At 43.7% G+C, this 11,387-nt stretch overlaps 1 protein-coding gene across 4 annotated transcripts in view; it reads left to right on the forward strand.

Annotated features, from left to right (window-relative positions):
- The window catches only part of LOC134455900 (microtubule-associated protein 4), a 170,695-nt gene that overhangs the window by 155,652 nt on the left and 3,656 nt on the right, over positions 1-11,387 (forward strand). For 2 of the 4 annotated variants that reach the window (XM_063207255.1, XM_063207257.1), the window contains exons 12-17: positions 2,258-2,293; positions 4,962-5,054; positions 6,425-6,506; positions 6,765-6,871; positions 10,397-10,589; positions 11,239-11,381. In XM_063207255.1, coding sequence (XP_063063325.1) covers positions 2,258-2,293; positions 4,962-5,054; positions 6,425-6,506; positions 6,765-6,871; positions 10,397-10,589; positions 11,239-11,246 — 519 coding nt within the window. In that variant the 3' untranslated portion in view covers positions 11,247-11,381. Of the gene's footprint in view, positions 1-2,257; positions 2,294-4,961; positions 5,055-6,424; positions 6,507-6,764; positions 6,872-10,396; positions 10,590-11,238; positions 11,382-11,387 lie in introns of those variants that run through there. The other 2 variants (XM_063207256.1, XM_063207258.1) reach the window with 2 other exon arrangements.

The raw sequence follows: 11,387 nt of genomic DNA on the forward strand, positions 1-11,387 counted from the left end.
TCTATCTATCTATCTATCTATCTATCTATCTATCTATCTATCTCACACACGCGCACACACACACACACACACACACACACACACACACACACACACACACACACACACACACACACACACACACACACACACACACACACACACACACACACACACACACACACACACACATCCCCAGACATACAGCCTATCAAGGTAAAATAAAATAAAAAGTTACTAGAGCTCTTTCTCAGGAGGCGCAGGTGAGATGAATCACCTGTGGACTCATCCACATTTAACAGAGGGCATGATCAGAGAAGTTGGCAAAAGTTGGCTGCAGTGATCCTTTTATAGAATCTGACCCTGAATTCAACACTGAAAGTGTTGTTCCTTTTTTACATACAGTATACCTTGCTTTTTACAGTTACTGCAGCTACTCTTTGTTACTTTTTTGGTCGTGGCGTCAAATGATAGTTGTGACAGCATGAGGAGATTGTCTTTTTTCAGTCAGTAATGTGACAGTGAGTAGTGAGTCAGCTTCATACACACGTGTTAAGAGGTTATGTTTGGAAGCAAAGCTAAATGTGACTGGCACCCTCATGACTAAAACAGTACTGTCATCAACTGATAGACAGCACAAGTCCTCTATTAATAAATCGCTAAATATACACTACAGTTGCCGTAAAAAGTTTAGTCAGACTCTCTGATCCAATTTATCATCTACATTGTAAATTAATACTGAGAATGGCACCCGGCTGCGTGTTGAATGCACTGCTGGCATCTCATTCATGGGTGCATTCATAGTCTGGATGTCTCCAGTATTAATCTCCAATGTGAAAAAATATATAAAATGTAAAGGGAAAAGTATAAAGTTAGAAACCGTGTCCAAACTTTTGACTAGCACACCATATTTTTACCCATTGGCTCACACCTTAAACTGAGTGAGTGAATTACCAGCTCTCTCCCGATGCATCGTCCATAGACACAATATCTATGTGTGGTGTTATTCCCTGTGAAGGGTGTGAGGGTTATGATGGTGGTGTACAGTATGTCAGAGGTGCAGACACCTCCATTAAATATCTGTGTGACAGCGGTCCCTGTGAGTGGCGGTGTTTGTTGCATGATGCTCCTAATAATCATTAAATCCTACCTCTCTCCCTGACCTCCTGTGGTGACGTAGCTTTCTCTCCTGGTGTCTAGTGTGTCTATCCCTGGTCAGCTGACCACGTGTAGTATCAAATCCTTACCTCATACACACAGCTTACTACTAACCTCACTACAGTAAGCTTAATGCGGAGCATATACGTACTTTACCCGCCATCTTGCCCAGTGAGTGCTTACCTCACACATCCTAAACATCCTAGCCTGAAAAGAGGTTACCTCACATGCTGTATCTATCTGATTACTTTGCACACTGTACTCAACCCCTTATCAAAACTTACTGTACCTTAACAATTTAGGCTCACCAGCACTTACCTTACATTCTTCATTCAGCACATACTTAACTCTCCATGCTTATCTCACACACTGCAATAACTCAGGCTTATGAATGGTTTCCTCACACTCCTTAACCCCACAAGTTCAATGCTAACGTACCTTATTGAATGGACTACTCATTCAATGTGTACCTCATCAATGCTTTTTTTCACATTGTACGCATATTTGGGACACTTAAACTCCTCATTTAACAATTCTCACTCAACAATGCTTAGCTTGCAAATGCACTCAACAGTTAAACTACTAGCAGTGCTTATTTCACACACCCAAGTTTTCTTTACACGCTTAGTAACACGGCTACCTTACCAGCACTGACCTCACACATCACACTCAACAAAGTAGCCTCACCAGCTACCAATGATGTTCTGTCAACAATATCTGGACAGAAATGTAGGAATGAATATAAATCTTCCCAAGACTGCAACTAACTTATCTTCTCATAACACCTGTGTGTTCATACGGTTCATCTCCCTTCTACTGTATGTGTCCTCTTCACCTCCCTCCATGTTTTTCCATCCCCATATTATTTTCCTCTCATTTGACCAAGGGGTTGTTCTGCCTGGTGCAAATATGTGGTGGGAAACCAACCTCTCTCGTGCCCCCGCCTTCTAAAAACCAACCCTTTCCCTCGTGTCACCCCCCTTCTCCTCCTCCTCTGATCCGCTCCAGTGGGGGTTGATAGGTGTGGGGGAAGTGACTGGGGGGTTACTGTGCTCCATTGAAAGCTAATGCGCAGCACATATTAATTGGGGGTTTGGGGTTACTTTGACTGTTTCCTCAGGTTTCAGCGTCGAGCAAGGCCGACCCCAAAGACAAAGTGAGTTCATGCCCATTACTCCATACTGCCCCGTCAGCGTCCTCCAATAGCAGTGTCTCTGTGTCTTGATATCTCCCTCTCTCCCCTCACGTCTCTCTTTCTCTTTCCTGCCTTCCTTTTCATCTCTAATTCTCTTCCTTTCTCTAGTTTTTAGCCCTCTCATCCTCTCCTTTGTTGTGCTTCACCCTTTCTCTCCTCTCTGTCCCTCGCTTTACCTTGGATTTCCGGCTTTCTGTTTTCCTCTTCACTTCTTCCCTCCATCTCCCACTCACTGCCTGAGCACTCCCTCTCTTTTTCTTTTTCTTTCCCTTTTTCTTCCTTTGACAGCTTTACTTTTTCATTCACTCAGTATGACCCTGCCCTTCTCTTCCTTTTCCCTTTCCCTCTGTCTTAAACTCTTACTCTCCTCTCTGTTAGAATGTTACTATCACACTGCATCATCCTCTTTCGTCTTCCACCCCTTTTACTTGTATAGATGTTTCATTATTTACTGTTTACAGGCTTATCTATGTATTATCTCTTTCGGATTGTTTTAAAAGCATTTTTTTTCACATCCATCCAGACCAATGTCTGTCCATGAACACACGTGCGCGCGCGCACACACACACACACACACACACACACACACACACACACACACACACACACACACACACACACACACACACACACACACACACACACACACACACACACACACACACACACACACACACACACACAATGAACAAACATCTGATTGCATCCTGGCCTGTTCTGAAGCATGACTCTAGTGCTGCTGTGCTGTCTTCAGCATGACAAACATCCTGCCGTTTTGAAGGCCCAGCATCTCCCACATGGAAACAACAAATGGCCGCTCGTTTTAAATGTCAGCAAGAACACTCTCACATACTGCATAATGTCACCAGTGTCGCAAGTGTCGCTGAGAACTGCCCTGTCTTGTTTTTGGGATCTGTCCTTCCTTGCTTGCGAGATGTATCTGCTGTCTTTACTGAAAGGCATGGAGTACTGTCCACTTACACAGTACCGTAGTTCTCTCCTTGTATCTAAAATAAATGCATTGTGCTAATTGTCCGCAGAGCTTACGGTGCAAAACCTGAGCCCAGTTAGGCCGCAGATCTGTGAGTCCTAGACCTGTTGGGATCTACTGCAGAATCAACTGTGAATTGACCCCAACAGCCAGTGGTGCTGCATGTTGTCTGATTTTTGTCTCTGACAAGCGAATGCTGAACACTGAAAAGAGCTGAAGATCGCCAGCCCGAATGTACTGTACTGAAGCAGCCTGGAATTGCATTGCTCCCTTGCTTATTGGTTCTACAGCTGAAAATGGAACAACGTCTACGCTCTGCTTCCAGCTTGTGCTGTTTTTGAAATTAGAGCGGGCTCTCTGCCGTCAGTGTGGGAATGTGTATGTATGTAGCAGCGGGTATAAAACATTGTAATCCTCCAATGCAGCACATGGCCACATGAGGGAGTACTTCCTTCTGAACTCTTGGGTTGTGTGTCTGTCTGTCTGTGTGTCTGTTTGTCTGTCTGCCAGTTGCGCACTCCCTGCTTCAGTCACTCTGTTCTCCCATAGAGAGCCTAAATCACACCCCTCCACAAAAACCATGATTGAAAAAATCACAATGAATTGGAGTCTAGAAAAGGTTTTTACTCCCATTCACTGTTTTGGGTTCGGTGGAGGGGCGTGACTTAAGCTCTCTATTGACTAAATAACCACGCACCTTCTGATGGCCACTATTTCACAGCTCCTCAGCCTTTAGGTTTTTAGCTAATACTGCATCAGGCCTCTAGCTCTTTATGTGTGGGTGTGGCTGCGTGTGTCTGTGAGAATGTTGTTGGTTAACCTCACCATAACAATATGGTCCCTGGTGACTAATCAGGCTTTGTCTGCTAAGTATGTACTGTATGTACTGTTAGTTTTTTGTTTGTAGTTTACTTTACATGGTTGCATGGTGAGTTTGTCCTTATAAAAAAAATGAAAATTCAAGTAATTATATATTACAACTTAGTACCTAGTTCCCTTTTATGTTAATTGGCAATGATTCTGGTCCTGTTCTTCAATGTTAGACATCACTAATTCTTGACACATAACAGTTAGAACTGCAAACCATGTACTTGCTCATGTAACTTTCCAAATTGCTAGTTCCTGTAGTTAATCTGAGTTACCTCAATTACAATATTCACAATACTTGTATGTACATATTTAGAAAACATACACAGTCATTGTTAACCTGACCAGTATCCCACAATTATACACTGTAATGGTAAAGTAATTAGGGTGTTATATAGTAACATAGAGTGGCAAAGGCTGAAATCAACTAATGTGTCTTCTTTACTAATAGTGTTGGTTACATGTTGGTTGAATGGCTTTTATGTGCTAGATCGTGAAGGGGTCTAAGGCTATTAAGTCTGTAGATGCTTCTAGAATGTGAAGGGGTTCAGGATAACAAAGCCTGTAGATGCTTCTGCTTTCTAACTCACCTATCTCACACAACTCCCATCCCTCCATCCCCTTCCTTTAACCCGGTAACCCTTGACCCTTGACCCTACCCCCACCCCCTCTCCCTCCTCCTTCTACCCATCTCTCCATCCTTCCGTCCCTCTCTCCCTCCTCTCGCCATCCCTCTTTTTCCCTCTGGGTTGCCATGGTGCTGTGTTGTAGGTTCAGATAGTCTCCAAAAAGGTGGACTACAGTCACGTGACCTCTCGCTTGGGCTCCAAGGACAATATGAAGCATGTCCCGGGGGGAGGGAATGTAAGTAACCCGTACCGGAAACAAAACAAAAAAAACTCCCACTGCTACATGCATGCTGCCTCGGTCACTGTCCCAAATCCAGCCATCCTTCCTCTCCGTTTTCAGCACAGGGACACGGGGGACCCTTGGTTGAGCACTCGGCTCCGATAATATTCCATTATTGCATCATCATCGTACCGTATTGTGTCGTCTTAGTCCAGCCATCCTTCCATCCATCCGTGTCCATGTGTGGAGGACTGACATTTGTCATGGGGCCTCTGTCACATGGTCCTCTCAAAAGGCTGGTCATCTTGACGACACCACTGTATACAGCCTTGTCATGGCAGCTCTCGACCACAGGAGGTCGGCAGAGAGTTGCTTTGACTGCATGGCCACAGCAGAGGATTTCAGTGGTTGGGTGGATTCCAATCTGCGGACTTCCGTCCTCCCTTGCTCCCTTGTCTGCTTGTTTCCTCATGATGATGTCACTGACCACAGGAAATTAATTCAGTATCTTGCAAAAGCACTATTCTAATGTAATTTTCTCATTTGCAATTGAGATGGTGAATGAAAAACAGTCCCCCAAAAGTTGTTGTGGCTAGGCTGACAGCTGGGAAACTTAATTGTTTTTTCCACGGAGGAGGGGCCAGGAGGTGGGGGAGGCCACAAGCACAAGTGGAGGACGGGAGTGTGCATATTGGAATGCACACGTGTCTGCTCCTTTGTCTTCTGTTGACACAGACCAGCAGGTTTGACTGATTATGACGCCCCATCAACTGCTAAGGACCATCTGTGGCTCATGCTGATACTGCATTGAATCTATCTCTCTCTCTCTTTCTCTCTCTCTTTCTCTCTCTCTCTCTCTCTCTCTCTCTCTCTCTCTTTCTCTCTCTCTTTCTCTCTCTCTCTCTCTCTCTCTCTCTCTCTCTCTCTCTCTTTCTCTCTCACTCTCTCTCTATCTATCTATCTATCTATCTATCTATCTATCTATCTATCTATCTATCTATCTATCTATCTATGTCAGCTGGGAAACTACTGCAGCTCTCTGTTTAGTAATCAGACAGCATCATAGGTTTTTCCAGATGTCATCTAGAACCATTACCTCATTTTATAGATTTGCATGAGCGCAAAGTGCGTACTGTTTGTAAGTATGTGTATGAGTAGTGCGTGTAGTGGACTCTGCATGCATGTATTTCTGAATGTGGTCATGTCTGTGAGCGTAGCTGTGTTTGTGTGCTGTGTACAGTGATTGTGAATGTATGTGTATGTGTGTGTACTATAGGTATTTGTGCCCAATTCATTCCTTATGATCTGTGGAAGGGACGCTCTGAGACCCGGGTGCGTTCACATCTCCTCTTTATTTATCATCACCTGCCTGTGCTTCACTTCAGGTCCAGATTCTCAGCAAGAAAGTAGATGTGAGCAAGGTCACCTCCAAATGTGGCTCCAAGGACAACATCAAACACAAACCAGGTAAAATGCAGCGTGTTTGTTTGTGTGTGCCTTTACTTTGTCCATGCTTGTTCTGTATGGTATGCATGACTATGCATCTGTGTGTGGATGAGTGTGTGAGCAAATAAAAGTGTCTTATGCATCTGTGAATGTCTCTGTATAGAGTACAGCGCATGCATCCTTACAGTATTTTCTGTCTAATCAATATGGACAATCTGAGATGGCTCGCTTTAGACATGTACAGCAGAGCAAGCCTGTGACCGCCCTTGTCTTTGTCAGGTGGGGGTGAGGTGAAGATTGAGTCCCACAAAGTGGCCTTCAAGGGCCAGTCCAAAGTTGGCTCCATGGACAACGTCAAGCACGAACCTGGCGGTGGCAATGTCAAGGTGAGACAAAGATTCCTCTGATTCAAAAGTACCGTAGCATACTGTCAGGACTGGACTGGTCATCTGGCATATAGGGCTGTTTTCCTGGTGGGCAGACAGTCCTTTGGAACCAATGCTTTTTTTTCTTCAGTATTACAGTCAGAGTCAGACTCACAATTTAGACGGGATGGCCCATTTGCTCGTCTTTGCCAAAATGCCTGGGGCCTCATTTATCATCAGTTCGTAGAATGTCTTCTAAAGTGTGTCTTACGAGTGAAATTTAGAATGTTCGCAAGTACAGAAAAATCGGGATTTATGAAACGTGCGTTGGCTGTTCCTACGCACACTTCTGCATGATAAATCTAACATCTTCCAAATCACTGTACACGCACGCACCCGGCGTAATTTGCATCCCAAAACACCTGCAAGTAACCATATATGGTATTACAATATATTCAATTTCCATGATAATTTGAAAGCACCACCCTGTTTGGACACACATGAACACACGCCGACACACGCGCCAGTCGAAGCGCTGGCGGGAAGTGTGGAGATAGAAACATTTCCGCAGCAGAAGTGGAGGTGCTTTCGACAGGAGGAGGACAGTGTTTCAAAATAAGTAAAAGAAGGAGACACACATGGACGAAAACACTGTAAAATAGCACACTGTCATACTCCATTGTCATTCAAAGCAAACTGTAGCTTGCACGGTCAATATTATTTGCAATTTCGTGTTTCTTCCACTCACACGCATGGTCTGAGGTGTGCGTAGATTTAGGCACATTTCTACGTTCAAGTACATGTTCATAAATCCCACACTTTGCTCAGGAATGATCGCACGCACGCTTTACGCACAGATCTGTGCCTAAGAACGCTTGATAAATGAGGCCCCTGGACCGCATTTCGGTCTCAGTTCAGCCCTGCATATTGTACGTACTGTATGTTTGCGTCATGGCAAACGCCTACAACAGACATAATTCGAGTGAATGGGTTTTCGAGTGAAAGGGTTTTACTGCCAAAAAACTGCCATTAAACACACAAATAATACTGTATGTAATGTTGGCATCCATCACTAAGAAATGGTTAAAATACTCTGTACAGTCCTGCTTTTTTGGGGGTACATACTTACTTTGTACCATTAGTAACTGTTATTGTTGTTGGTGGTGGTATATATGTATGCCTAATGTAACTTCATTATATTGCATGAATATTATGAATAAGTGTGTTTTAATAAGAAATGCTGTTAAATACCATACACGTGGAAATATTCCATTTGTAATAAAATGACTATGTTTATTTTATTGATTGTATAAATTGTGTATTGTATTTAAATCCATGGCAAAATAAGGAATGTGAGGTGAAGCCTCCAAGGATAAAAAAATACAGGATTAAAAGATCGAAGCACACGTTGTAGAGAGTATTATATTTTGTAGAAATCATGTCCTCTCCTTTACTTCGTTGTGGATTTTGTCTTCACTACTTTCATAGCTCTCAACACAGTCAAAACATTTTGTCTACCTGTGGTGTTGTTCGTTCCTCAATGTCCGACAACTATGTTTGTGTCTGTATGAAGAGATGTGTGATCATTGGTATCCAAGGTGTTTGATGCGTCAACATTTCAAGCCAATCACATGAGCTCTTGAGTATGTTTTACAGATAGAATACATTCTGTAGCGTTACAGTGGTGTTAAGCTACATGTGCTTATATAATTCGTTTTTCATGATGATGACAGTAAGCAGTGATTACACAACCTATCTTAATTTGTCATTGAATATATTACCAGGAAGAGGACAAAAGAATGAATCTATAACATAGTCATGTTATTCCAACATACCGTACCAATTAGGTCAATGTAGCTTATACTTTTCTTCATGGGGTTGCATGCAAACAAATACTCTTTTTGGACTCCCCTGAAAAGACAGAAGTTGGCAACCTCCCTTTCCAGACCATCTCTGGTCTCAGTGTCCCGTACTGTACATCCTCTGTGTGCCACTGTACTTGTCTCTGATTGGACAGTGTGCAGGTGGCAGGTTGCCCATTGTGATGTCACCTGACCCCTCAGCCTATGAGAGCTCATCTGTCCCCGAGATCCATTGTCTCCATGGCTACGTCATGAAAATGTGCACACACCCATTCTATGTGCATGTAAATCTCAGATGCAAGCAAGCAATCTGGCTTCACCAGCTCAGGCCTTGACTGAAAATGTGTGGTTTTCAAGGCAACTTTGCAAGCATACTTTTGGTCATCACTTAGACATTGTTACATGGGATATTTAAGACAAAGGTGTGCTGTCAAGGACATCCACCGTGTATAACCTGTCTGATTAAAATTATAGACTGCATTTGTCCGTGTTCGAGAAACACTAAGTTACTGACATAAAGTAGCTGTTTCTGAACGGAGATGATGTGATTTCCCCAAGCCGTGCTTCAGATGAGCGTGGTCTATTATATGCAAATGCTTACCAGCTTCCCGTTCCTCATGTTGTACATGCTGGTAGTACTTCACCTGAAACCTGTAACATGAATATGGTCATGTTACATTCTTGTCATGGGAGATTACACACAGGAATTGTAGCAAAACTTATTTTTCCCAAGTGCAGTGCTACCAGAACAGCAGTGGACGTCATCAATATTTATTTGCTGCTTTGCCATGCTTTTGTTCTTTTTTGTTCTTTTATTTGCTTCAATTGTGGAAAAATGTGAATGTTGGCATTGTAATCTATGCAAACCCTTCCGTTTCTTTTGGAAGCAACTTTTTATGAAGGATGTGTGAAAGCATCCAAACTTAATTCAGCTCAGGATTTTTTTTTTTTTTAATAGCTTGCCAGGTGAGAAGGCGTTGGGTGGAATGGAAAAAAAATTTTGCTCAGTTAAAATGCTGCAGCCTTTTTTTGCAACACACCTCATGGATAAACTATGTTAAAGGTATTATGTTGTCTTTAATCTGCAAGGTTTATTCCCAGTTTCCATGTAAAATTTCACTGGAATTTTTACATACTGTAAGTGCGCAAGGCACCACCAAATACTGTAGCCCTTGTGTAAAACCACAGAGGGCCCCATTTTGCTGCTGTTGTTTCAAGTTCATTGTCATGCTCAGTGGTGCCGCCTCTCAGGTGCACCACATGTCATAGTTCAACATGTATTATGTTGGCCTTGAGCTTTTCCTGTCTGTTCTTCCTCATCCTGCTCAAGTACAGTACAGTACACTCAAGCATCCCATATACACACAGTATGTACACACACACACATGTACACACACACACACACATACTGCCTAGCCTGAATAGACCCACATGTCTTTTGCTACTGATTTGGATCTTGTATGGCTAGATAAAGGCACACACACACACACACACACACACACACACACACACACACACACACACACACACACACACACACACACACACACACACACACACACACACACACACACACACACACACACACACACACACACTTTCCATTTCATCGCTGTGCCATTCCACCCCCATGTCCATTCCACGTGTTTTTGACTGGCTGGCTCCTTGTCCTGTGTGTTTCTAGGCTGAGGGGGGCCAGGAGGCAGCAGAGGGCACAGGGGCTCCCTCTAGTGGTGGCCAGCAGGCAGAGCAGCTGCCAGGGGCCAGCCCAGTGCCCGGCCAGACCCAGGAGAATGGGCTGAAGGAGGGCCCGCCGTGTGGGAGCGAGGGCCTCCGGGACCCCCAGCAGGGCCTGGACTCGCTCATCCCCGAAACAAGTAAGTGTGCGTGTGTTGTAACGCCCTGCCAGCTTTGCCTTTCGTTCTCTTGGATGGGAAAAATGCCACCTTTTCGGCTGGTTGTCTCGTCGACAGGATTACAGAGAATTTGCTACGGAGATGTCACCTTAGAACATGCTACTACTATATGCCCTTCTCTGAAGACCAGGGGTGGCTAGAGCATAGAGCTTACCTAGTCCCAGTTATGCCCTTTGTTTGTACTGTACACAATAGCCACGTATCAGTGAAACCATAGTGACAGCATTGTTCATACACAGGTTATGTAAGATCTGACGAATGTCAATTTCTTGCTGCCTCACGTTATGTGAATGCATGCACACCAGTCAGGGTGTAGAGGTGGGGCAGATTTTCTGGTTCAGTGGTAGCGCAGTCTGCCTTTTTTTGGAAATAGGTGGCTGCTAAAGCTGAAGGTGAGTATAATTACGTGTAGACTCTATAGGTTTTTTTTTCCCCCTAGGTACTGAAATAGTTGCCTTGCCTTATTTTCATTCTTTGATAGCTGTTTGTAACATTATGTTGAATAGCTTTCACTTGTTGCCATATTGGATCAAAAGTTTGCTAACTGTTTTGACTGGCATCTTGTTTTCCTGACCACAGAACTGTGTGTTACCTCTTCTTATTTTTACAGGCATCTAATTCTGCTTTTTGCTATCCTTCCACCCTCTGTACATTCCACCCTCCTTCCTGTACGCCAACTGTTACCCCTTCCTTGTTATTTTTCTCTTGTATGTTCCTCTCCTGTTTTCCACCCTGTCTTTTCACACCTTGAATCCGATG

This window comes from Engraulis encrasicolus, chromosome 9 (assembly GCF_034702125.1).
Source record: "Engraulis encrasicolus isolate BLACKSEA-1 chromosome 9, IST_EnEncr_1.0, whole genome shotgun sequence".
Classification (NCBI taxonomy): domain Eukaryota; kingdom Metazoa; phylum Chordata; class Actinopteri; order Clupeiformes; family Engraulidae; genus Engraulis; species Engraulis encrasicolus.